Here is a 26,188-nt window from a genome sequence, read left to right on the forward strand (position 1 = left end):
ACTTCACCTTGAACTCATTTACAGTCATGGCACCCACAACAGACTCTGGCAGCTTATTCCACTCATTTACCACTCTCCAAGTAAAAAACCTAGCTCTAACACCCTTGCTAACCACACTCTTACCAAGCTTCCATGGATGGCCTCTAGTCCTCCCACTACCAGTCCTATTCTCAAAAATATCTTCTGAATTAATCTTATAGAAACCCTTCAGTAATTTGAATGTCTCAATCATATCACCCCTTTTCTGTCTATCAACAATTTCTGCAGCCCACAAATCTTCAACCTGTTCTCATAAGGTTCATTCCATAGTCCTGCTATTATCTTGGTCACTCGTCTCTGGATCCTCTCCATCGAGAAGAAACCCTAGCGCCCATATCTGGGCACAGTAGTCTAGATGGGGTATTATCAAGGCTCAATACAGAGGAACAATAGTCAGTTTGTCTCTGCTCGTTAAAGTGTTTTTCAGCAACCAAGTGATTTGAATGAGCTGATTTTGCCACTTTTGCGATTTGTCCCCTAAACTTCAACTCCCTATCCACCAACACTCCCAAATCCCTGGCCCCATCAATCTCCTGGAGTACAGTTCCACCAATGTGATATACTGTTACTAATCTTTTCACCCCAAAATGCAAAACCTTACATTTTTCCACATTAAATTGACATCCATTCTCCTTAAGCCAGTCCTCCAAACTATCCAAATCATCCTGCAAAATTTTGAAATCCTGAGCATTCACTATTGCTCTACCTAACTTTGCATCATCTGCAAACAGATGCACAGTTCCTCTCAGATCTTTTCCTATACTGTTAATAAACAAATTAAACAGTAGTGGTCCAAGAACAGAACCCTGCACCACACAACTAGTCACAGGCCGTCTTTTGGACTCTACTCCTGAATAAACCACTCTCTGATATCTCTCTATCAACCATCCTCCTATCCATCTCACCAACCCTATATCCATTCTGATATGCTGCAGTTTACTGATTAGAATTCCATGTGGTATCCTATCAAAGGCTTTAGCAAGGTCCAGTAGAATCATTGTAAATCTGTTACCCTTATCCAGTTCAGCCGTCACTGTGTTATAGAACGTAAGCAAGTTACTGAGGTGTGATCTACCCTTCACAAAACCATGCTGTCCCCCATAAAGTATCCCATTTTCATTTATTCAATATTGTATTTTCCTCTTGACTATTTTCTCCAAGACTTTGACAACAATTCCTGATATGCTGATCGGCCGGAAATTTTCAACAGCAGTCTTGGAACCTCCTTTATGCAGTGGAACTATTTCCCCCTCTTTCCACCCCTTGGGACTAACCAAGACCCGAGATTCAAATTAAACAAAATGGTCAAAGGCACTGACAATTCTTTAGCCGCTTTTCGTACAACACGAGCTGGTATACCATCCAATCCTGCAGATGAATTGACATTGAGGTTTTGTAATAGTCTATTCACCTCCACTTCATTCACCACAATTCCCGTATAAGCCGTTGGTTCTTCCATTTCTGCAATGTCACCACCTGGATGATATACTCTTGCAAAGTGCTGACTCAGTAATTCTACTATATCAACTGATTCGATTACCTCCCTACCATCGGCATTCTTTAAAATCAATCTGCCGTATACATTTTTTTCTTTTACTTGCAACATATCAAAAAAACTGTTTGGGATTCTCTTTAGCCTGCATGGCTAATGTTCTTTCATAATCCGCTTTTGCTTTTCTTACCACAGTTGTTACCCTTCTGGCCTGAGCTTTATACCATTCATGTGCCTGCAGGTCACCTTTCTCCTTAAATTCCTCCACAGTTGTTTCTTTTTTCCAGCTCAAGCTTAATGGTGTTATTCATCCATTTAATCCCTACTTGATTTATTATTCGGAATCTAGGTATACAGTCAGCCATTGCCTCCTGCAAACACTGCTCAACCGCCTCCCATGCACTATCAACATCCAGCCCTTGCAGTTTTACATGCCATGGCACTGAACCAATCAAACTCCTAGGCTTGTCATACTTACCAGCCCGATAATTCCACATGTACCCTGTCTTAATTGTAAATTGCACACCTTTAGCCACCTCCCAAGTCAAGACCCTATGATCACTCTCACCAATTGTGGCAATATGGTCATATTCGTTACAGTCAAATCCTCAGATGCAATTACTAGGTCAAGCATTCTCTGACCACTAGTATTTTCCATTACATGCTGTCGCAGATAGTTATCCTAATATCTATATACCTATCCAGATAGGTATTCTCTTCAATCTGTACAAAATATCACAAAAGTAATAACAAACAGGTTAGCCCCTCTTCTAGACTCAAATCAACCAGTAGAACAAGCAGGATTCCGTAACAGCTTTAACACACAATTGATCATATTCATGCAGCGAAACAAATAATAGAAAAAGCAGAAGAAAACCAATTGCCTCTCTGTTTAGCCTTTATTGAGTATGAAAAAGCATTTGATTCCATCAAAACTAATACAATAATCAAAGCACTCCAGAATAAGGGAGCTCCTGTTGCAGTATGCTTTTTGGAAATATACCACACTGCAACAGCAACAATCCAACTTCACACAAGTAGCAATAAAATATCAATCGAAAAAGATGATCAACAAGGAGACACTCTATCAACCAAAATCTTTACAGCACTTCAAGAAATATTTAATAATATAAACAGGACAAACCTTGGTATAAAAATTAATAACAGAAACTTAAACACACCTAAGATATGCAGATGATTATCACAATTTTTGCAAACACTCCAGAAGACCTTAATATAATGATAGAAGACCTATATCATGAAAACAGAAAAGTCAGTCTAAAACTAAACAGAGAAAAAACTAAAATCATGTTTAATCATTTTGTAACACCAAAAAACATAATAGAAAACCGTTTCTTGGAAAGAGTCTCTCACATACATACCTAGGTAATTTCACTGATCTAAACTGTGGACTCCAAAAGGAAATAAATAGCATTCAACTAACCTGGGGTGCATTCAGAAAATTGAAAAATATTTTTCAAAACAATTATGTCCCACTCTGTTTAAAAAGGAAGACATTTAACCTGTGTATACTTCTAGTCATCACATATGGTTGTGAAACTTGGTCGCTAACAAAAGCACTGGCAAATAAACTAACAACAACTCAAAGAAAAATGGAGAGGTTGATGATAGGCATCGCATTAAAAGATAAGAAGCGAAACACCTCTATAAGAAGCCAGACTCACATCACTGACCTCATTCTTCACCATAAGCGACTAAAATGGAAATGGGTCAGACATCTATCCAGAAGAGAAGATGAGCGATGGACCACCATACTAACAAACTGGATTCCAAAAGAAGGGAAACGAGGCTGAGGACGTCCTAAAAGAAGATGGAGTGATGAACTGTCAAATTTTGTTGGGAAAAATTAGTCAACCATTGCCAAGAACAGAGAAAGGTGGAAAGAATTGGAGGAGGCCTTTGTCCAGCAGTGAACAGAAAATGGCTGAAAAGAAGGTCATTCATTTAGCTTTTATTTTGATTAACAATTGCTTACCAAGACATCCACATCTTACAAGAGTATTCAGAACTATAGTATATTCTGCAATATACTACAACAATCATTATTCGTGACATTATTTATTAACATTAATATTGTGAATGGTGCTGAGGGTATATCATGGGTCTCCCATGTTATACTATATATACTATTTACGGGGGGGAGGATTTGCAACAGATATAGACATATGGTTCTGAAAGATTAAAATGGAGAGCTAACTTTATTATAATTAGAAAATATTCCGTGAAGAGTGAGCAATTATGTATACCAAATAATTACACTTGACTTTACGCACAAGGGGGAAAAAAAGTTTAATCTTAAACAACTGTTATTTCAAAATGGTTTTATTTACTAATATTTTTCACCGTAAGCACAGGAAGAAACGCCACCTTCGATTAGTCTTTAGATTTGGAATTTTAAAATTAAACAACCTTTATTAAAGGTTTCTCGAGTCCTAGAAGTAATTTGAACCCAGATCTTTCCACTTAAAAAGAATTCGTCGATGGATAGTTAATTATTATTATTTGACATCTCTAAGTAGTCCAAAGACTTAATTATTATTAAACATGATTAAACGTTTGGGTCGGTTCAAAAACCAAACTGAAAAAATTTTCACTAATATCTTATGTTTATAAGTTATAACATAATTTCATGCTGTCAAGTCCTTAATAATCATGGTTAATAAATAAAATATAATATGAGAAACAAAGCAAAATTTACAAATCAAGCTTAATCTATCCCATGTCCGCAAGAAAACTCACTTATTAATGTTTTCAGTTTCATAACAAATGTGCAAAGCAGAAAACAGACTACTAGCATTGAAGATGCAGAAGCTTAAAGTAACGAAAACTTACTGTTCTTATTAATACAACCACGCTTCAGTAATGCCATTCTACTTAACGTACAGAAACAAAGCTCTGGTTAGCAATAAACCTGGCGCGCACGTGCTTGATGTGAAGATTTACCTAAGTTTGTTGTGCTTCCGTGTCGTATTATGTTTAGAGAACTAATGCTTGTAAGATGTCATTTATTTCGTGAATATTTAGTATTTTTTGTTATGTGAAAAGCTAGTATTTTAGGAGAGTTTCTCAAATTTTAGTTATCTTACACGTTTATCGACTTTTCTACAATAACTAAGGATTCCACTAGATGTCATCATGTAGTAAGCCTCATAAGCACTATTAAAAAGAATAGCTAGATTTGGTGGAATGTGCGGCATTGCGTGTCAATCAATACTCTACTTTCAATATATACTTCAAGTTTGTTTTTAAAATAGGAAAAGAAAACGAAGCATTATGCAGAGGTGTAGGACATCAAGTACACCATCCGATATACCTGATCATTTCTATACTATTAATGAAAGATCGGTGGATGATATTTCCTTGCAGTTCTTCTACAAGCCACACACTATTACTTTATTAACAATTTTGATTGCAGCTTTATTATATTCCGCCTTTACAAGGTAAATGTGAGAAATGTTATTAGATAATTTTTATCCTAGCATCTTGCGATTTTCATTGGTATATTGATAAAATAATTAAAGAATTTGTAATTTAAATTTGAGGACTGATGTATTATTTAGATTTTGTTATTTGATCTAAGGTTATTCAAAATATCCACATATATCTCATCATGTGATCGAATTGTTATTATATTATCAATTGATTTTGCCGAACCAAACCGGTATCGCATTTTTGCGCCTGTGCTCTTTTTAAAGAACTAGCTCATATCTCATACCAAGGGAATATTGCCTTTTCGAGCAATAGAATAATGTATGCAGGTCATACCAAGGACGTAAGTGCCATTTACCGAATAGAAATATCATGCATAATGACATTTCGTTGATATCTTCTGTAGGATATCTTTAGCAAATCACTTTGATTATTATTATAGCACCCTCCTTGGAATGAGGTCTACTTAGGAAAAAATAAAGTACAATCTTAGATATTATCACAGTTTGTCAAAAACATGCAAAAGATCTAAGCCGTCTTTGATATATTTGATATAAATATCGCAAGGTTTTCGCTTTCTCGCTTACAGATAATTGTATCATAATTAATTTGGTAATGGTCTCCCATCAGTTTGTATAACTATCATATCCTCTTGGCCTATTCTTAAACATAATAGACTAAATCTGGTAAATTTCAGTCTTCAAGTATGCAGTGCTAATAATCAATATGAAAAAAAAAACAACAACATAATTTTGATATAACTAAAATCTAATGATAATAATAAACAAATAGTGAGCAGATGAAATATAATAACAGGAATAGAAATCGCTGGGTATAGCGATTTCGTCAGGATAGGAGGGGAAAGCGTGGTGGTGGGGTACGGCTTATGATAAGTGATGACCTATGTCCTCTAAGAGTGGAGGCTTTGGAAGGAAGTGAGACAAATGATTTTGAGAGCATATGGTGTGAGGTAGAGGTAGGCAAGACAGGATATTTAGTGGGGTGTTGCTACAGACCCAGGAGCACGGAGGATGGGGACCAGGAGATGTTTAGACAGTTAAGTTTGGCAAGTGCAAGAAGAATGCTTGTTATGGGAGATTTTAACTAGAGTAATATAAATTGGAGAGAGGAAGATGCATGTAGCAATAGTGGAATGGAATTTCTAGAATTCTTGAGGGACAAATGTCTTAGGCAACATGTAACAGAGGGAACAAGAGGTTCAAGAGTTTTAGATTTGGTTATAGCATCAGAAGAGTTGACAATAACTGAGATGACATCTCTCCCACCAGTTGGAGAGAGTGACCATATGGTTTTGACTTGGAAAATGAATAGACATGCAGGAGTATCAAAGAGACAGGAACTTATGTGGTAAGGAATTATAATGCAGGTGATTATAATAGTCTTAGACGTCAACTTCGGGAAGTTTCATGGAGGGAGGATTTGGAAGGGTGGGATATCGTTAGTGCGTGGGAAATTGTGAAAGAATATTTGTTAGCAGCAATGGTAAGTTGTATACCACGAGTGAAGAAGAGGACACAATTTGGAGTAAAGTGGATGACAAACAATATTAAACAGGAATTGCATGTGAAAAAGAGGCTATGGAAGAGATATAAGGAGACAGGTGAAGAGAGGATGCGTGAAGAATATAAGACACAGGCCAGAAGAGTAACTAGCGTGGTAAGGAAAGCGAAACTGGAATATGAGAGGAGATTGGCCCTAAGATCCAAAGAAAATCCTAGGGAATTTTTTAGCCATGTGGCCAGTAGGAGGAGAAATGACTGTGGAAGAATGATATTGTGGGATAAAAATGGGAATAGAGTGACTGATGCAGAGGACATAGTAGAATTGTTCAATGAACACTTTGTTGGATTATTTCATCCTAGAGGAGTCAGTTTTAATGCTAGAGGGATAGGGCAGGTTCAAGGTTTAGAGGTACAGGAGGAGAGTGTGTTTCAGATACTGAGAACTCTGGATGTCAATAAAGCTTTTGGACTGGATGGTATTTCACCACGAGTTTTGAGAGAATGTGCTAGGGAACTGACAGTGCCTTTAACCTGGCTTTTCAATGAAAGTCTGGCTTCGGCAAAGGTGCCCAGGGAATGGATGGAAGGTAAGATAGTGCCATTGCATAAGGGTGGTAATAGACTGGAAGTGTCTAATTATAGGCCGGTCTGTGTGTCATCAGTAGTTGTTAAGATCTTGGAGAAAGTAGTGAGGCCGTATATACAGCATTGGGCAGATGAGGGTAGTGTTATCTGTAAGAATCAACAAGGATTTGTGAAAGGGCGCTCTTGTTTTAGCAATATGCTAGCCTTTTATAATAAAGTTACAAGAACATTAGATGAGGGAAAGGCATATACTGCATTTTTCTTAGACTTAGCAAAGGCATTTGACAGGGTTCCACATGATAAGCTGATATTTAAGTTGCAACACATGGGTCTGGATGTCAGATTGGTCAACTGGATTTAGGACTGGGTGTCTGATAGGTATCAAAGAGTTGTGTATGGTTGAGCAGTTTCAAGGAGACAGAAGGTTACAAGTGGGGTCCCACAGGGCTCAGTACTAGGACCTATATAGTTTAACCTTTATATCAATGACATTGCAAGGGGATATTCAGTTGTTTGCAGATGATGCGAAGCTGGGAAGGATTATTAGTAATAGTGCAGATGTGGTAGCTCTGCAAGAGGATTTGAATAAGCTAGATAGATGGGTAAATGAATGGGGGTGTCAGTTTAATGCAGCAAAATGTAAGGTCTTGAGGTTTGGGAATCATCGATGGGATGCTGCATACTCTATGGGAGGAGTTATACTGGAGGAAGTTGGGGAGACAAGAGATCTGGGGTGATGATTGATAGAAACCTGAAGTTTAGGGGACATATTGCAAAGGTAGTGAAGGTAACACAGAGGATTGCTGCAATTATGAGAAGGACACTGACCTGCAGAGATAAGAGGGTTATCATTCCGTTGTATAAGTCTCTGATCAGACCACATTTGGATTATTGTTCATTGTTCTCAGATTTGGTCCCCAGGATTTGAAGGGGATAAATTAACTGTGGAAAAGATACAAAGACGGATGACAAAGATGGTCTCAGGACTGTACAAAGATAGTTATGAGAATCGGCTGAGGGAATGTGGACTGCAGAGTTTGGCGTGTAGAAGAAGGAGAGTGATATGATTGAGACTTTTAAACTGTTGAGATGTGGTTACAGGGTTGACACTGGGGAGTTCTTTCACTTGGTTGAACAGCGGGAAGGAGTGATGACAAGAGGCCATCCCTGGAAGTTACGAAAGGAAACTGTGAGCAAGAGGGTGAGGAGTGGTTTCTTTGCATGGAGGGTGGTTGAGCCGTGGAATGCATTGCCTGATAGAGTGGTGAGGGTGAGAATGGTCAATGAGTTTAAGGAGTGGTATGATAGACTCTGTGTTTCTTAGGGGGAACCTCCCCTCGATGAGTCTTGACAGACTTTATGTTCTTAGGAAGGACCTCCCACGATGAGTCTTTTGACTCCATGGAGGCCTGAATAATAATAATAATAATGAATTGCAGTAAGATTTCCTTTATTTTCTCTCTCTCTCTTACTTAGGAAAAACATAATAATAAAAATAAAGATTTTTAAACTTCAAGTTTGCAGAAATTGGTTCCATCATAAGTTGCTACATGAGTGATTTTGTGTCTTTGAACCAATCTTGATGAGTCTACAGACTCAGTGGAGGTGCGGTGCTTGTATATATATATATAATAATCTCTCTCTTACTAAAGGTTTTTTTTTTTTTTTTTTTTTTTTTTTTTTTGAAGATAGCATATTTGCAGCAGTGTAACAATGAATGAATGATATTTAAATTTGCCACTGATATAGATTGCACAGGATTAAAAACAGGGCACACAATCAAGAGTGCAGAAAGTAAGAGGTTAAGATTACAGGTTACTTTAATCTTAACCTGTAATCTTAACCTCTTAAGAGGTTAAGATTACAGGTTAAGATTAAAGTAACCTGTAATCTTAACCTCTTACTTTCTGCACTCTTGATTGTGTGCCCTGTTTTTAATCCTGTGCAATCTATATCAGTGGCAAATTTAAATATCATTCATTCATTGTTACACTGCTGCAAATATGCTATCTTCAAAAAAAAAAAAAAAAAAAAAAAAAACCTTTAGTAAGAGAGAGATTATTATATATATATATACAAGCACCGCACCTCCACTGAGTCTGTAGACTCATCAAGGTTAAGATTACAGGTTACTTTAAGGAATCTAAGAACACCTTAGAGTAGCCTGTAATTATAAAAAAAAAGAAACTCAGGAAAGAAGAAGGGGGGGGAAAAAAGAATAAGAATGAAGTCAGTAAGAGATACAAAGAAAATGGAAGTTATTATCACCACCAGACCTCCATATTATTATTAACTGGGTATCTCCATGAAGTCCAAGATTTATCCCAAGAGTCTCATACTAACCATTATTCACAACATACCTGTCATATCCCTTGTTCCTTTCTCAGTTCTTCAAAAGACTTCCTGCAGGAGACTTAACCTAACCATTATTTACACACTGCCTTGTATATTTCTCCTTAAACTCATTCCATGACAAAACGCTGACAACAATCTCAGACAACCCATTTCGCTCATTCACCACCAATGTTGTAAAAAATCACATCATCACATATTATTATCATGTGACACCTCCAGGGAGTCCAAAGACTCATCATCGAGAGAGTGTGTCAACAGCATCGAACGATCGAACCCCTTCCAACTACTAACCACACTTAAACTTGCTTAACGTTTTGCATGAGCCATTAGTAGCAGAGACTCTACCAATCGACCAACCTTTGCTGGCATAAATTAAGTTGGAGGACTTACACTTTTGCTCAGTTTCTAATATGATGTCCTCATGTTCTTTCCCCTCCTATAATATATTGAAAAATTACTCCTATATTCTTTCTATAAAACCTTTTTAGCAGCTTGTATGTTTCTATCATATTCCCTTTTCTGTCTGCCATCCAATTTTATAATCCACATATCTCTAGTCTATCTTCATAGGAAGCATTTCATGATCTGAAACCATCTTGGTCGTCCTGCTTCTGAATCCTCTCATCCACATCCCTTAGAAACCCAGGCAATCAAATCTGAACATAGTAGTCCAGATGCAATGTATCAGTTCTTATAAAGAGGGATAATGATTTCTTTGTCCTACTAGTAAGCATGTTTTTAAACATCCAGGTAATTTTTCAACATTTTCTCTGAACTTCAACCCATCAACCCAGATCCTCAAATCCCTCATCTCATCTTCCTTATACCCTCTTTTACCTTGCGGTGCCAAGGGTCCATTGATCATCGGACCTCACTCCATTTACAGGATAAGGTGGTCAGCCTTATGCCCCGGTGTATCCTATGGCCTTGGTGTTGAGTTCTCAAGGCCAGTTTACCTGCTTTGCGGGATGAAAAACCCTGCTGTCCACGCCCAAGACTGGCTAACTTGGCTATGGCTGAGGAAGATCCTTCAGCTCCTCACATCACCGATGGGAATCGAACCTAGGACACTTCTTCCCCAGGCATATGGTTGCGAAGCGCATAGCCACTAGGCTAACCGCGCAGTTAGTCTAGTGGCTATGCACTTCGCAACCATAGGCTAACCTCAAATCCCTGGCCTCATCAATTTCATGAAGCACATAGCTTTACATTTTGCACATTGAAGAAAAACCATTAAAGCTGGTATGGTAGGAAGTCAACTGAATAAATTTATATGGAATAAGAAAGAAATAATTCTGGAACGTGCTAGATGAAGAAATGAGGGAACTGGAAGAAAACGAGATGGTGATTGTCAGAGGAGACTTGAACTGACACATAGGGAGGCAGAATAGGGACTGTGAAAGGGTGGCCATGGAGTGGGAATGATGAACCAGGAAGGAGAGAGAATTTTGGACTTTGCAGTAGCATTTGATCTGGCAATTGTGAACCCTCCTTTTTCTGTAAGAGGGAAGAGCATTTGATAACATTTAGAAGTGGCAACAACAGTTCACAGATTGACTACATGTTGACTAGAAGAAAACATCTTAAGGCAGTAACAAATTGTAAGGTAATCCCAACTGATCAAGTGGCACAGCAACACCGACTGCGGTGTGCAGACTTTAAAATAAAGTTGAAGATAAGAACCTCTGGAAGCCATGGGAGGAAGACAATTAAGTGGTTTCGCTTAAAAGAAGAGAGTGCAAGGAACCATTTTAGGGAGAAGGTGTTAGAGAGGATTTCAGATGGACTAGAAAGTGTACAAGATTGGTGGAGACATAATTCAATAATAATTCTAAGCTATGCAATTGAGGTGCTTGGTGAAACATCCGGAAAGATTAGAGAGCAGAAGGAGGGTTGGTGGTGGAATAATAATGTACAAGAAGCAGTGACGGCTAAGAGGAAGGCAAAGCAGAAGTGGGACGAGTCAAGAATGGAAGAGAACAGAGAGGAGTACAGAGAGAAAAAGCGAGAAGCTAAGAGAGTTGTTGCACAGGTGAAGGCTATGTCATATCAAGACCTTTATGAGGGACAGAAAAAGATTTATCGATTGGAAAAATGTAGAAATAAAGCATCAAAGGACATCGTACATGTGAGGCAGATCAAAGACTCTTGAGGAAGGGTATTAAGGAGGGATGTGTGTAAATTTTATATCTCTTCTACTTTATTATCTTACTATTATATTAGTTTTATTAAATCCTATTCTTTTATCTGTCTGTATTATTAAATCTTTGTCTGCTGTGCCTTTGTAAAATATTTACTTTCTTTACTTTTCCTTTTATCTATTCTATCTATCTGTTTACATCCTTACTTAAATTTATTCTTGCCCCCCCCCCTTTTTTTTTCTGTAGCTAGATAGACCTCGTATAATAAGTCTATCTAACGTAATAACAGTCCCTGAGCAATAATTGCACAATATCAAAAGAAATTTATTTGATCTTAACGACTGTGCCACTTAATTGATCTTTTTATATTTGAGGGTCAGGGCGAGAAGATGACAAAATTAATTTAACACTTCTATACAAATTCTTTATGTGCAAGTCGTTGCTCGTTTCTATATTTTATTCCTGCAGGTTTGTTAATATTTTCGGGATAGTGCATTGGCTAAGGAATGAGAACCAGGTAATTACAAAACAAAAATATGTTTATTATCAAACTAAAGGACATGATACAAAGCACATAAACGTTAAGAAAAGATTAACTTAATCAAAAGCACTTTAACACACACATTTACTTGCTATCTGAGCAACAAAAACTATAGTGCTTTCACTATCAGAAAAAACCTATTGTGCCTTAATATAAAAGTATCTTCTTTGACACAACTTGGCTTACAAGCACGCATAAATATTCCAGGAAGGATTACATTAACTTTCTTCCAACACATCCAATACTTAATTTATACTAATTCAGACACTATCACAATCAACTAATTAATTAGACATACTTTACAATACAAGTTCTTCCCTTATTCAAAATTCAATATAACTGCCAGTTAATAAGTAACCTCTCTCAATCCTTTACGATTTTGAGTTATAATCATATAACATAGTACAAACAAAATAATCGCTTACTTGCTAACAAACTTGAGAGGAAACTCCGATTTATTCCGTATCACACATAGAGACTTCTGTCTGGTCAATCCTCGAAAGTTTTCCTTCATCGGACACACTGGGGTTCTGCTGTAGCTACTGGGAGCCTAGAGCGAGCTGCTGGCAGAGAAACATCTGGCATCGGCGGTGGGAAGAGTGATCATCCTGGAACTAGGGAAGGAGCCCCCGTAGACCTTGTAGGTGAAGAGTCAAGGACCAAAAAGCCCAGAACCAAGTGCTGCATTGCCTTTTATTCCATTTTCCTTCCTTTGTTCTTAAGTAAGAATATTCCTGGATTAGCCAGAAGTATTGAAAGAATTGACGCCATCACTGGTCGCTTGATGTTACGATTTTGGTGGTATTCTGCGCTAATCCGGCTTAACTTTAAGCTGTTAAGCTTTTACAAACAATTCTAAAGTGCAGGTGCATTCTAACAGTAATTTATTCTTTTATATTTCTACATCTCACTAAGCACATTTTTTTCTTATATTTTTAGACAAAAAAATTGGAAAATCCTTAGCGAAAATTCTCTTAAAAAAATAATTTCTCGTGAGATTTTACATGTAGATATAAGAAACAGATGGAGAATATACTTTGAAGGGCTTTTGAATGAAGAAAATGCAAGGACTCACAGAGAAGATGGTGCAGAACATTAGTAGAGTGGAAGTGAAAGAGCCCATAAAGAGGATGAAGAATGGAAAATCGGTGGGCCCTGACTGGATCCCAGTGGAGGCATGGAAGACATTGGGGTGAAAAGGAATTGACCTGCTGTGGGACTTAATGGAAGTTTGTCAACAGGAAAATATACCTAAGGAATGGAGGGAAAGTACTCTTGTCCCCATCTACAAGAGTAAAGGGAATGCACAAGACTAAGAATTACAGAGGAATAAAGTTGATATCCCACGCAATGAAAATCCTAGCGAGGATTCTTGATGGAAGACTAAGGAAGGAAGTGGAGATTGCAAAGGAACAATTTGGCTTCATGCCTGGTCGATCGACGACAGATGCTATCTTTCGGTTACCACAAATGATGGAAAAGGTTCGAGAGAAGCAACGGGAGCTACATCTGGTACTTATTGATCTGGAGAAAGTGTATGATAGAGTGCCAAGGCAAGAAGTCTGGAGGTGTCTGAGGGAGAAGAAGGTACTAGAGAAATGTGTCAGGCTGGTGCAGGAAATGTACAGAAATGTAAAGACAAGAATTCGAACATGCCTGGGAGAGACAGAAAGTTTTCCAGTGACAATTGGCTTGCATCAAGAGTCAGCATTAAGTTTGTTCCTATTTAATATTGTGATGGAGGAGGTGAGAGAAGATGCGGCTTGGACTATGTTATGTGCAGAATCAAGAGAAGAAGTGACAGCTAAACTGGAAAGTACTGGAAGAGAGAGGTATGAGACTCAGCAGAAGTAAGACAGAGTATTTGTGTTGCAAAGTGGATGGCATCCATGAGACAGCTCTGGAAGGAAATGTCATCAGGAAGGTCAGTGACTTTAGATACTTAGGTTCAACAATGAAAGAGGATAGTGAGGCTGAGAAGGAAGTGGGATGCAGGATGGAGGAACTGGAGAGAGATGGCTGGAGTGCTATGCGATAAGAGGTTGCTGATCAATCTAAAGGCAAAATCTACAGGACAGTAGTGAGACCAGCTATGGAAACTGTGGCCCTGAGGAAAAATAACATCAGCAGGATGAAGGTATCGGACATGAGAATGCTTAGGTGGATGTGCAGTGTGACCAGAAGGGATCGTCTGAGAAATGACTGTGTAAGGGAAATGGTGAAAGGTACGAACTTAGGAGCAAAGATACAGGAGGCAAGGTTAGGAGGAAGCACTGGTGGCCAAAGAAGAGATGGTGGAGGAGGACTTGAGGATGAAGAACTTGGATTTGGCTACAGCCCAAGACAGGAGGTTGTGGAGGAGACTCACTACAAACAGTGACCCTACTTAAGTGGGGAAAGCTGCAGAAGAAGAAGAAGAAGTGCTTAAACCAGTTTTAACTTATTACATCTGACAGCTGGGTTGGAAATAAAATACTTGATCAAGTATTTTATTTCTAAAATACTTGATCAAAGATTGGAGACCACAGATATCAGAGTTCTGCGAAAGATTAGAGAGTTAACAGATGGCATCAATGTCAATATCATATGAAAAACGAGGATTTAGGAAAAAACTTGACATTGTTAGCATCCAGGAATATGTTAGCAGAGGCATTCTCAGATGGTATGATCACTTCAATAGAATGGGAGAGGAAACATTAGCAAACAAGTATTCTTTGCCAGGTTGGCAGGAAAAAGACCCTGAGGAAGACCAAGATGTATGTGGATTAATACAGTGAAAAAGTGATTTAGAAGACAGAAATATAAAATCTGATAATGTTGGAGTCTTGATGATAACAGATTAATTTGGAGGAAAATTGTTGATTGGATGTTAGTAATGGTGTAACTTTTTCATGTAGTACTATCATAATATTCTGTACACCCCCTGAGGGTACATATCAGGAATTTGATGATGATGAAGAAAAATGATCATCCACAGAGTAAGCTTATTGATGTCATCCTGAAAGATCTCTGTATCTCTTTCATTTACTATTGTCATTTCCAGCCTGTATTATCTCGCCCTTTCTCATAGTCATATCACTGCCCTTCTAACAAATCCAAGTAGATTCTGATGTACTGCCTTTTACATCATATCATTACTTTTTTGCCAAACCTCTAACTTGGTTGTTTACAGCTCCCCATCTCCCATTTTGTTCTCCCTGTCTTCTATTCTTGTAACTATATCATCCTTTGTTAACCAAGTCTCACTAATACTTATATTTTCTGGCCAAGATCTACAAATGAAAGATAAAAATTCCTCATACTTGTTCCTGATACTGCCATTAGTGTACAAACATTTTAATAACCAGTTGGTTTCACCAAAATCACTTATCCCAATGTTCTTGAGATTTTCAGGAAAAACGAGGTGTTTCATGTACAAGAGAAGCTCTGTATGCAGCATCATTACATTCCAAAGCAAAAAAGTAAATTTGGTTGAAGAGTATATATATATATATATATATATATATAAACACTGTAGTTACCTTAAAATTAAAGATGTCAAGAAATTAGATTCTTGTTTAATCCTTTATCCAATCATCATCATCATCAAATTCCTGCTATGTACCCTCAAGGGGTGTACAGGATATGATAGTACTACATGAAAAAAATTACATCATTATTAATTTCCTATCTACAATTTTCCTCCAAATCAGTCTGTTACTTGTCAAGACTCCAACATTATCAGATCTTATATTTCTATCGTCTAAGTCACTTTGTACTGTATCAATCCACCTATATCTTGGTCTTCCTCTGGGTCGTTTTCCTGCCAACCTGGCAGAGAACACTTGTTTTGCTAATCTTTCCTTGCCCATTCTGTTTAAGTGACTATACCGCCTGAGATTAGCTCTGCTAACGCATTCCTGGATGCTGACAATGCCAAGTTCTTTCCTAATATCCTCGTTTTTAATATGATATTGCCATTGATGCCATCTCTTCACGCCTACAATCTTTCTCAGGACTCTCATATCTGTGATCTCTAGTCTTTGGTCAAGTGTTTTACTTCTGACCCAGCTCTCAGATTCATAAGTTAAAACTGGTTTGAACACTGTCTTGTATACAGCTAATTTAGTGTTCCTACTAATTTCTCTCTTATTCCATATGAATTTATTCAATTGACTTCCCACCGTACCAGCTTTGCTGATTCTGTTGTCTATTTCTATATTTAATTTACCATCTTCAGTAAAAATCGTGCGTAAGCAGCTGAAATGTTTTACTTGTTCCACATGTTCTCCATTCATAACGCAGTTGATATTTTCAACGACTCTGCCTATTTTCGTTGTCTTTGTCTTTTTATTGCTGACCTTCATACCATATCTATTACAACAGCTATTCAATTTAGTCAGAGAATCTTGCAGACTTGTAGCGGATTTATTTAGAAGTATAACATCATCCGCATAAAGCAAAGAGCTGACATTAACATCTCCAATTTTGATATCATGTTTAATACCACTTTCCTTCATAATGTGATCCATATAGATAATGAATAACAGAGGGGATAATGTACATCCTTGTCTCACACCAGATTTAACATTAAACCATCTTCCTGTACTTCCTTCAATTCTAACTGCTGACTTACAACTCAAATAAAGACTAAGTATGACTTGATATAATTCCCCATTGACACCATATAACTGCAGCGTATTGAATAGCTTCTCTCTTGGCACCTTGTCATATGCCTTTTCCAAATCGACAAAACTTAAACATAGATCTTTGTTATATTCCCATGCTTTCTCGACTGTTTGTCATAAAGTGAAGATCTGATCCTGACAGCCTCTATTTGGCCTGAATCCAGCTTGTTCTTCACCAAGCTTTTCTTCCACAATTCTTCTCAACCGTTTCTCAAGTATACTTGCATAGATCTTGCCAAGAACACTCAGTAGGGAAATACCTCTGTAATTCTCACATGCAGTTTTATTTCCCTTTTTATATATGTGTACGATTATATAGACTTCTGGTACTTTGCAGTCGTGACCTGTAATCTATCATTATATATACCTTCTAAATTCTTCCTGCTAAGGTTCTGTTTTATAAGTGGTAATATGATCTCACAATCAGGCATGACTCGGGCATATGTAATAAGATATGTTTATTGGGAATTCAAAACATGTACAGTTAAGATGCAACATATATTCAATGCTAAGGAGATCAGTTCATGCTCAGTTAGTTCAAAAATGCTATACAACATTACATAACCTGTAATCTCTTTCCACAAGTTATTCTTAAGTTACACATTTACACATTCTCAAAGTTTTCAATTAAAAGCTCTCAGCAATACCCGTTTCATTTTATCAGGTTCAGTCTCATTCAATAATATAACTGCCTCCAGACAATCTTTGCAAAAGGAAACTAGTTATTTTCAAAAGGGAATTCTCACTAAAGTCATCTAATAATTGTCCATTCTTTATGCTTACACATGTTTTTCCTTCCTCTAACATTTCTGAAACATACAATAAAATTTTCTACATTACCGATTCTGTTCCCTGGACAATATGTCGCTTCCACGTGGTCTGGTTACCTTCTAATTATTCCATTTCTGTGCCTGGCATTGGATTTTTGCTGTCCTTGAATTCTTCTGCCAGACATGTATGTGTTTCTGCTGCGTCTAAGGGGACTTCCTCCACTCCTGATGGAACATCCAGCGATTGGCATGATTCTCCAAGGCCGATAATTCAGAACAGCTCTGCGTGGAATTTCTTAGGCATCTCCAAGATAAGGCCTGCTGTCCGACATTGCAACACCTATTATTATTATTATTACTACGGGCTACTCCAGGAGTCCTTAGACTCATCAAGGGAGGCCTTAAACATCATGTTCACACAACTGTTCAACATTCTCACAGTATCTATCATACCTTGCCTTGAACTCGCTCACTGTCATAGCACCCACAACAGACTCTAGCAGCTTATTCCACTCATTTACCACTCTAAAAGTAAAGAACCCAGCTCTAACACCCCTGCTAACCACGCTCTTGCCCAGCTTCCATGGGTGTCCCCTAGTTCTCCCACCACCAGTCCTGATCTCAAAAATATCATCTGAATTAATCCTATAGAATCCTTTTAGCAATTTGAATGTCTCAATCATATCTCCCCTTGTCTGCCTATCAACTAGTTTCTGCAAGCCACAAATCTTCAACCTGTTCTCATATGGTTCATTCCATAGACCTGCTATCATCTTAGTCACTCGCCTCTGGATCCTCTCAACCTCCTCCCCATCAAAGAGGAACCGAGGTGACCAAATCTGGGCACAGTAGTCGAGATGAGGTCTTATCAAGGCTCGGTACAGAGGTACAATAACTTGTTTTTCTCTGCTCGTCAAGGTATTTTTCAACAACCAAGTGAGTTGATGAGCTGATTTAGCTACTTTCGCAATGTGCCCCCTAAACTTCATCTCCCTATCCACCAACACTCCCAAGTCCCTGGCCTCATCAATCTCTTGGAGTACAGTTCCACCAATGTGGTATACTGCTGCTAATCTTTTCACTCCGAAATGCATAACCTTACATTTTGTCACATTAAATTGTCATCCATTCTCCTTAGTCCAGAACTCCAATCTATCTAAGTCATCTTGCAAGACTTTGACATCTTCTGCATTCACTATCGCCCTACCCAACTTTGCATCATCAGCGAACAAATGAACTGTCCCACTTAGACCCTTCCCTATATCGTTAATGAACAGATTAAACAGCAGTGGTCCAAGAACAGAACCCTGTGGCACACCACTAGTCACAGGCCGTTTTTTGGACTCTACTCCTGAATAAACTACTCTTTGATATCTCTCCATCAACCACCCAGCTATCCATCTCACCATCCCTATATCCATTCCCATATGTTGTAGTTTACGGATTAGAATTCCATGTGGTATCCTGTCAAACGCCTTTGCCAGGTCCAGCAGTATCACTGTAAATCCATTTCCCTTATCCAGTTCAGCCGTCACCTTGTTATAAAACTTAGCAAGTTACTGAGGCATGATCTACCCTTCACAAAGCCATGCTGTCCTCTGTACAGTATCTCATTTTCATCAATCCATTCCTGTATTTTTCCCTTGACTACTTTCTCCAAGACCTTGACAACGACTCCTGATATGCTGATCGGTCGGTAATTTGCAACCATAGTCTTGGATCCTCCTTTATGCAGTGAAACTATTTTCTCCTCTTTCCACGCCTTCGGGACTAAGCCAGACCCGAGACTCAGATTAAACAACATGGTCAAGGGCACTGATAATTCATTAGCCGCTTCATGCAAGACCCGTGCCGGTATACCATCCAATCCCACAGATGTATTCACATTAAGGTTCTGTAATAGACTATTCACCTCCACTTCATTCATCACAATTCCCATATAAACTAATGGTTTTCCTTCATTTTTTCAACGTCACCACCTGGATGATATACTTTTGCAAAGTGCGCACTCAGTAACTCCACTATATCGACTGGTTCAGTGAATTCTTTACCATCGTCATTCCTTAAAATCATTTTGCCATGTACAGTTTTTTTCTTGCTTGCAGCATATTGAAAGAACTGTTTGGGATTCTCTTTTGCTTGCATAGCTAGTTTCCTTTCATAATCGGCTTTTGCTGTTTTTACCACACTCGTTACCCTTCTGGCCTGTACTTTATACCGTTCGTGTGCCTGCAGGTCACACCTTTCTTTAAATTCCCTCCATAGTTGTTTCTTTTTTTGCAGCTCAAGCTTAATGGTGTTATTCATCCATTTAACCCCTCCTTGTTTCACTATTCGGACCTTAGGTATACAATCAGCCATAACCTCCTGTAAATGCTCTTTGATCACTTCCCATGCTCTATCGACGTCCAGCCCTTGCAGTTGTACATGCCATGGCACTGATCCAAGCAATCTCCTAAGCTTGTCATACTTGCCAGTACGGTAATTCCACATATACCCTGTCTTAATCACAAATTTCACACCTTTAGCCACCTCCCAGGTCAAGACCTTATGATCACTCTCACCAATAGGTGGCAACATGGTCATATTCATTACAGTCAAATTCTCAGATACTATTACCAGGTCAAGCACTCTCACACCCCTAGTATTTTCAATTACATGCTGTTTCAGATAGTTATCCCTTAATAATTGAATAAAATCCATTTCCTTCCTCACATCTCCTCCTTCCAATCAATGTTACCATAGTTGAAATCCCCCATAATAATTACCCTCCTTCCACTCATTTCATCAATTTGTTTATGCATACCATCTCCACCATCTATTCCATCACCTGGTCTATAGCAGCACCCAACTGTATATTTTATTCTGCCAGTGTCAATCTCACACCAAATAGCCTCAAATGAGCTCCTTTCACTATCCTGCAATACTTCAATTCTCCTTGGCTGCAGTTCATCAGCTATCATCAATAACACCCCTCCCCCAATTTTATTCTCTCTGTCCCTCCTAAACATACTATAACCTACACATTCTATCCCACTAACTATATCATCTTCCGTCAGCCATGTTTCACTAATGCCAATAACCTGTGGCCAGGAAGAGCCAATCAAGGCCAAAAATTCTTCCTTCTTGTTCCTAATACTCCTGGCATTAGTATACATGAATTGCAGTGTTCCCTTTGTCCCACCCCTATCTTGATGCGTTATTCTAAATATCCCATTCCAATTTTTTGTCCTTAGTACTGGCTCGGGTACGTTATATACATTCTTACACTCAACTGTCTCACTGATGTCTGCATATCCACTCCCCCCCCCCTCCTCGGTAGTTCTAGTTTCCCTGGTTCTGCACATCCATTTTCACTTCATTCAGCAACACTTTTTCCAGTCTCCGCACACCAAGTCCATTCAAATGCAGGCCATCCATCTTGTATAAGTCCTTTCGCCCATCAAACTCATTCCACATGTCCACGAATTCCACACCACACCGTCCGCATAACCTGCGCATAATGTCATTTGCGATTATGGCCCTCCTTCTAAACTCCTCTCTGTCATACCGCGGTAACAGACTCGCCATTCTAACTCTGTCACTCTTTTCTTTCGCTACCTTTAACAATACTTTCAAGTCCTCTCTCATAAAAAATTTATCACCTTTCAATTCATTCGTACCCGCCACAATTGTTAATTCTTTCACCCTCTGTTTTTGCACTCTAATGCTCTCACTTACATCCTTAAATTTCGCACCCGGTAAGTACGATTTAGTTACACTCCCATCTATTACTCCTCTTAATAACGAGTCACCATATAACACTCTCTCCTTCATTTCGGAAACTCTCCCACGCTGTTATGCATCTCCTATGCACGTCTCTCTCGAACCGCCAGTCAAAATCACCAAGCAGGAACCAGGAAAAAGAGTCCGTAATATGGGTGCGCATTGCCCTCTTTTTTCACTATCTTTTCAGCACTATCCTCTTCATTTATGCCCCCAAGTTGATCCCGTGCTGTTAGGGTGCTGTTTTTGTGGAAAGCGTGCTAACGTCACCTTCCGAGTAAGTTATTGCCTCTGTCATTATGCCAGTCTTGGTGGCTAGCACGCAACCTTTGGACTGCTACTTATAAATTGTTTGAGACTTACAACCCACTGGATATCTTAATGAACTAAATATTTTCCTTACACAAATACTATATTATGATACAAATTCTCACTTTGATTTCTGGTTAAACAAGAATAAGATCTTAGTAAATTACATACAAAGAAATATATATTTTCACATATAGTAAACAAGTTTTCTTTATTTTCTGCTGAAGTGTAGGCATCTCCTTAAGTTGTTAGCTTTTGCATGTTAAATCCTGAATGAATAATTTCCTTTCAAAATTTTCCCATTCAGGATCTAACAAATGAACCCCCCTTCAAATAAAAAAGTTTTCCTGTTTCTTCAGATAAACTTCTTTTATACCTCCCTCGGTTCTCTGGGGAAAACCTTTCTATTTCGCTTGGACTCAATTCAAATTTATGTCTGGGTAAAAACATATACTCAGAGTCATCCTTAATTGTCTTGTTTATACAAATTGACCTTTTATGCTCGTGCTCTTTCCTAAATATGAACGTGTCACCCTTACCTTCTCTATAAGTTCCCCTTCTTTTAATTTTGATGCCTACATAGTTGACTCCCAGGGTCTCTTTGAAGGCAGTATTCTGTTCTTCGTTTGAAATTTCATTATCTACAGACATCTTAAGATCTTAGCGTCCACATCAGGGCATTCCTTTTCCTTCGATGAGGAGATCTCATCTGATTTAGGTTGACTGTTGGCCACATGGCCAATATTTCTCTCAGTCATTTCTACCTTAGTTTCAGACTGAGACTTGTTGTTTATTTGGATGTGTCTTATACTCTGAGCCTGTGACCTCTGATTAGTCCTAGTAAACCTTCTTCTCCCTAAAAAAACATACTTCCCTCCTTGAGTAGTCACATGAGAAATTGTACTTTATTAAGAAATCATTTCCTAGAATTAACTTCAAGTGTGGGAGAGAGGTTCTTGGCAGAACCATAAACTCATGCCAAACACACGTTATAATCAGGAAGTTTAACCTTCAATCTCACCGACTTTGACATGTGAATTTTTTTTTGGGGGGGGGGGGTATTTTTAATAGTTTAACTGGTCTTTTAAGGTGAGTGACTCTTTTTCTCAAAAGTGGTTCTAGTTCCCTGAAGTAATTTTCAGATATGATGGAAGTTTGGGAACCTGTGTCAACTAACGCCTTGAATTCTTTTCCGCATATCCTCCCCTCTACCGAAATTCCACGTAATTGTCCCTGATTTCCTTTCTCCAGGCTTGTTTGGTACAAAAGTGTGACCTTGATTCATTTCTGGAGTTTCCCTTTCTGATAAAGCAATTGCAGGCAAGATGCCCAATTTTATTGCAATTGTAGCATCTTGGAGGTTTTCAACAGTTACTTCTCTAATTATCTGCATCCAAAGACAAAGGAGATCCTGCAGTGTCACTAACAGATAACTCTGCTAACCTTTCCATCACTGTATCCAGTTTGTCTAATAATGGTCACTGCATTCTTTCAACTTCTCTATGTATTAACTCAGTGGTTCTCTCATCTTGGGAGTAAGAATTCTCTCAGTTGGTCTAGCACTGCATCGAGGCATTCCATGACAGACTGTTGTAGTCTTTCGACTTCCTGTTTAATCATGGAAGAGATCTCAATTTGATTGGGAATTGCTAGTTGTAATCTGACAGACCGATTCAGCCCTACATTTCTCGCTCCGCTTTTGTGTTTTCTGTTGCTCACCCTTTTCTTTACATCTTTTCACAGTACTTGGGTCATTACTATTCCCTTTCTCTTCCTTAATTACATTGACAAACCCTGAAGCAGCTGCGGGACTGATGTCTCCTAGCAGCTGTTCTCTTTCTGTTACAGCCTTATAACACTCTGCTAAATTGGTTATGCCCTTTCCAAATGCTGTTTCTCTTAACTCTTGCCTCAAACCTATCCTGAAATTTTGGAAGACTGCCCAGTCCAAGTGATTTGTCTTCACTGGAGACATTAAAGGTATTCGTGAGAGTCAGTAATCTGTTGTGGAAATCAGAAACACTCTCCCTATCCCCTTGTACCATCTTCTGGAGCTTCCAGAAGCTCTAGGAGTTCGGCATTACATTCTTTACTTTGGAGAATTGTGAGATTAGGATCTCTTTAAACTCACAGTAATCATGGGTTTCTTTCAGGATTGGCGATGAGTGAAAATAGGTTTTGCCCTTCCCTACCAATTTACTGCGTAGCAGCACAAGAAGTTGGAAGTTAGACCATCTGCCAATCCTTCTCAGTTCTTCTATAAAGTTGAAAAATGTGATCACATCATCGGTCTCTTCCCTCCGAGAACTGTGGCAATACTTGCTGAGGGTTAATTGTTCAGAAAAACTCCGAATCATTTAATTCAGAGCTCGATGGGAGAGACATACTTGCACCTTAGCTTACAGTCTAACACAAACCTATTATTAAATTTCTGCTATCCCAATAAATGCCTGAATCCCTGATCTGAGGTTAAAACCAACTTACAGTGATTATAGATCTATTAACCTTAATTTTAGGGACCCTAATCACATCCGTTGCGCCATTGTTACGTCATTACTTTCTTCTATTTTTCTATTTTTATTATCTCAATAATTGCTATTAGCTATTCTATTGTCTAGCCTATCTTATTTCTATCTAGGGTTATTTCCTCTTCAGATACTGTCAAAATTTTTATTATGCTGCACCAGCCAGTATCCTATAACAGAAAAGATTCTTGCTCAGAGAAACACTCCTAGATCTTAAGGCATACACATATCATTTAGCACTTCGTTATGGTTATATAGACTAATGGTACTTTGCAGTCGTGACTTGTAATCTATCATTATATACCTTCTAAATTCTTCCCGCTAAGGTTCTATTTTATAACAGTAATTTGATCTCACAATCAGGCATATGTAATAAGACATGTTTATTGGGAATTCAAAACATGTACAGTTAAGATGCAACATATCTTCAATGCTAAAGAAATCAGTACATGCTAAGTAAAATCAGTTCATGCTAAGTTAGTTCAAAAATGCTATACAACATTACATAACCTGTAATCTCTTTCCACAAGTTATTCTTAAGTTACACATTTACACATTCTCAAGGTTTTCAATTAAAAGCTCTCAGCTTTACCCATTTCATTTTATCAGTTCAATCTCATTCAATAATATAACTGCCTCCAGACAATTATCTTTGCTAAAGGAAACTAGTTATTTCCAAAAGGGAATTCTCACTAAAGTCCTCTAATAATTGTCCATACTTAATGCTTACACACGTTTTTCCATCCTCTAACATTTCTGAAACATACAATAAAATTTTCTACATTACCGATTCTGTTCCCTGGACAATATGTCGCTTCCACGTGGTCTGGTTACCTTCTGATTATTCCATCTCTGCGCCTGGCGTTGGGCTTACACTGTCCTTGAATTCTGCTGTCGGACATGTACGTGTTTCTGCTGCGTCTAAGGGGACTTTCTCTGCTCCTTCTGATGGGATATCCAGTGATTGGCACGATTCGGCAAGATTGATAATTCACGAACGGCTCCGCGTGGAATTTCTTGGGCATCTCCAGGAAAAGGCCCGCTGTCCGATATCGCAACACCTACGCACGTCTCTCTCGAACCACCAGTCAAAATCACCAAGCAGGAACCAGGAAAAAGAGAGTCTGTAATATGGCACGCATCGCCTTATATTCTCACTTCGTGTGCCTTCTTTTTTCACTGTATCTTTTTCACATGACCCTCTTCATTTATGCCCCCAAGTTGATCTTCCGAGTAAGTTATTGCCTCAGGTATTACGCCAATCTGGGTGACTAACACGCGACCTTTGGACTGCTACTTATAAATTGTCTGGAGACTTACAACCCACTGGATATCTTAATGAACTAAATATTTTCCGTACACAAATACTATATTATGTATTTGTGTAAGGAATTATGTATTTGTGTTGTTCTGGTGAAATCAAAGTGAGAATTTCTTTGATTTCTGGTTAAACAACAATAAGATCTAAGTAAATTATGTACAAAGAAATATATATTTTCAAATATAGTAAACAGCTTTTCTTTATTTTCTGCTGAAGTGCAGGCATCTCCTTAAGTTGTTAGTTTTTGCATGTTAAATCCTGAATGAATAATTTTGTAAAAATAATCATAATTTAAAATTCTGAATATTTTTAGTATTGTTTATGTTAGGGTGTTTATTAGTTTTGTTTTCATAACACGCATTGTCGGCACTTGTGATGTGCCCGTTATGGAAATTGTTTTGTCAAAAGTGATATGTAAAGAAGTTAAAAAAATTGATGTACTTACTGGATTTGATATTTGTATTACTTACAGGAATTTTATTGTAATTTAAAATATTAAGTTTTGTGTTTTTATGAAGACATTCTCTTGTCGCTAATGGAGACAACGTGCCAGCCATTACACCTAGTTTCTCGCTTGCCATTTTGAAGGAGTGCGCATGCTCGCCGAGAAGTTTGATCTGTGATTGACAGCTGACAAGGAAAGTGTTCGGTATCTGAATAACTGCTGTAAACAAGATAGCGTTCGGAAGGATTTTAGAACACAGG

The 26,188-nt window shown here is 38.2% G+C and overlaps 2 protein-coding genes across 6 annotated transcripts in view; one reads left to right on the plus strand and one right to left on the minus strand.

Moving 5' to 3' along the window:
- The window catches only part of LOC150106919 (transcription termination factor 3, mitochondrial-like), a 65,176-nt gene extending 60,477 nt beyond the window's left edge, over window positions 1–4,699 (minus strand). For 2 of the 5 annotated variants that reach the window (XM_090392827.1, XM_090392823.1), the window contains exon 1: window positions 4,385–4,465. The gene's annotated coding sequence lies outside the window, so the exon portion shown is untranslated. Of the gene's footprint in view, window positions 1–3,527; window positions 3,646–4,291; window positions 4,466–4,638 lie in introns of those variants that run through there. The other 3 variants (XM_090392826.1, XM_090392824.1, XM_090392825.1) reach the window with 3 other exon arrangements.
- LOC150106920 (phosphatidylserine synthase-like) overlaps window positions 4,663–26,188 on the plus strand; it is a 215,757-nt gene continuing 194,231 nt past the window's right edge. Inside the window, exon 1 of the mRNA XM_090392822.1 lies at window positions 4,663–4,992. Within this exon, the coding sequence (XP_090248948.1) occupies window positions 4,826–4,992 (167 nt within the window). The 5' untranslated portion in view covers window positions 4,663–4,825. The remainder of the gene's footprint in view (window positions 4,993–26,188) is intronic.

This window comes from Typopeltis vanoorti, chromosome 5 (genome assembly GCF_054136105.1).
Source record: "Typopeltis vanoorti isolate ZY-2024b chromosome 5, IOZ_Tvanoo_1.0, whole genome shotgun sequence".
NCBI classification, from domain to species: Eukaryota; Metazoa; Arthropoda; class Arachnida; order Uropygi; family Thelyphonidae; genus Typopeltis; species Typopeltis vanoorti.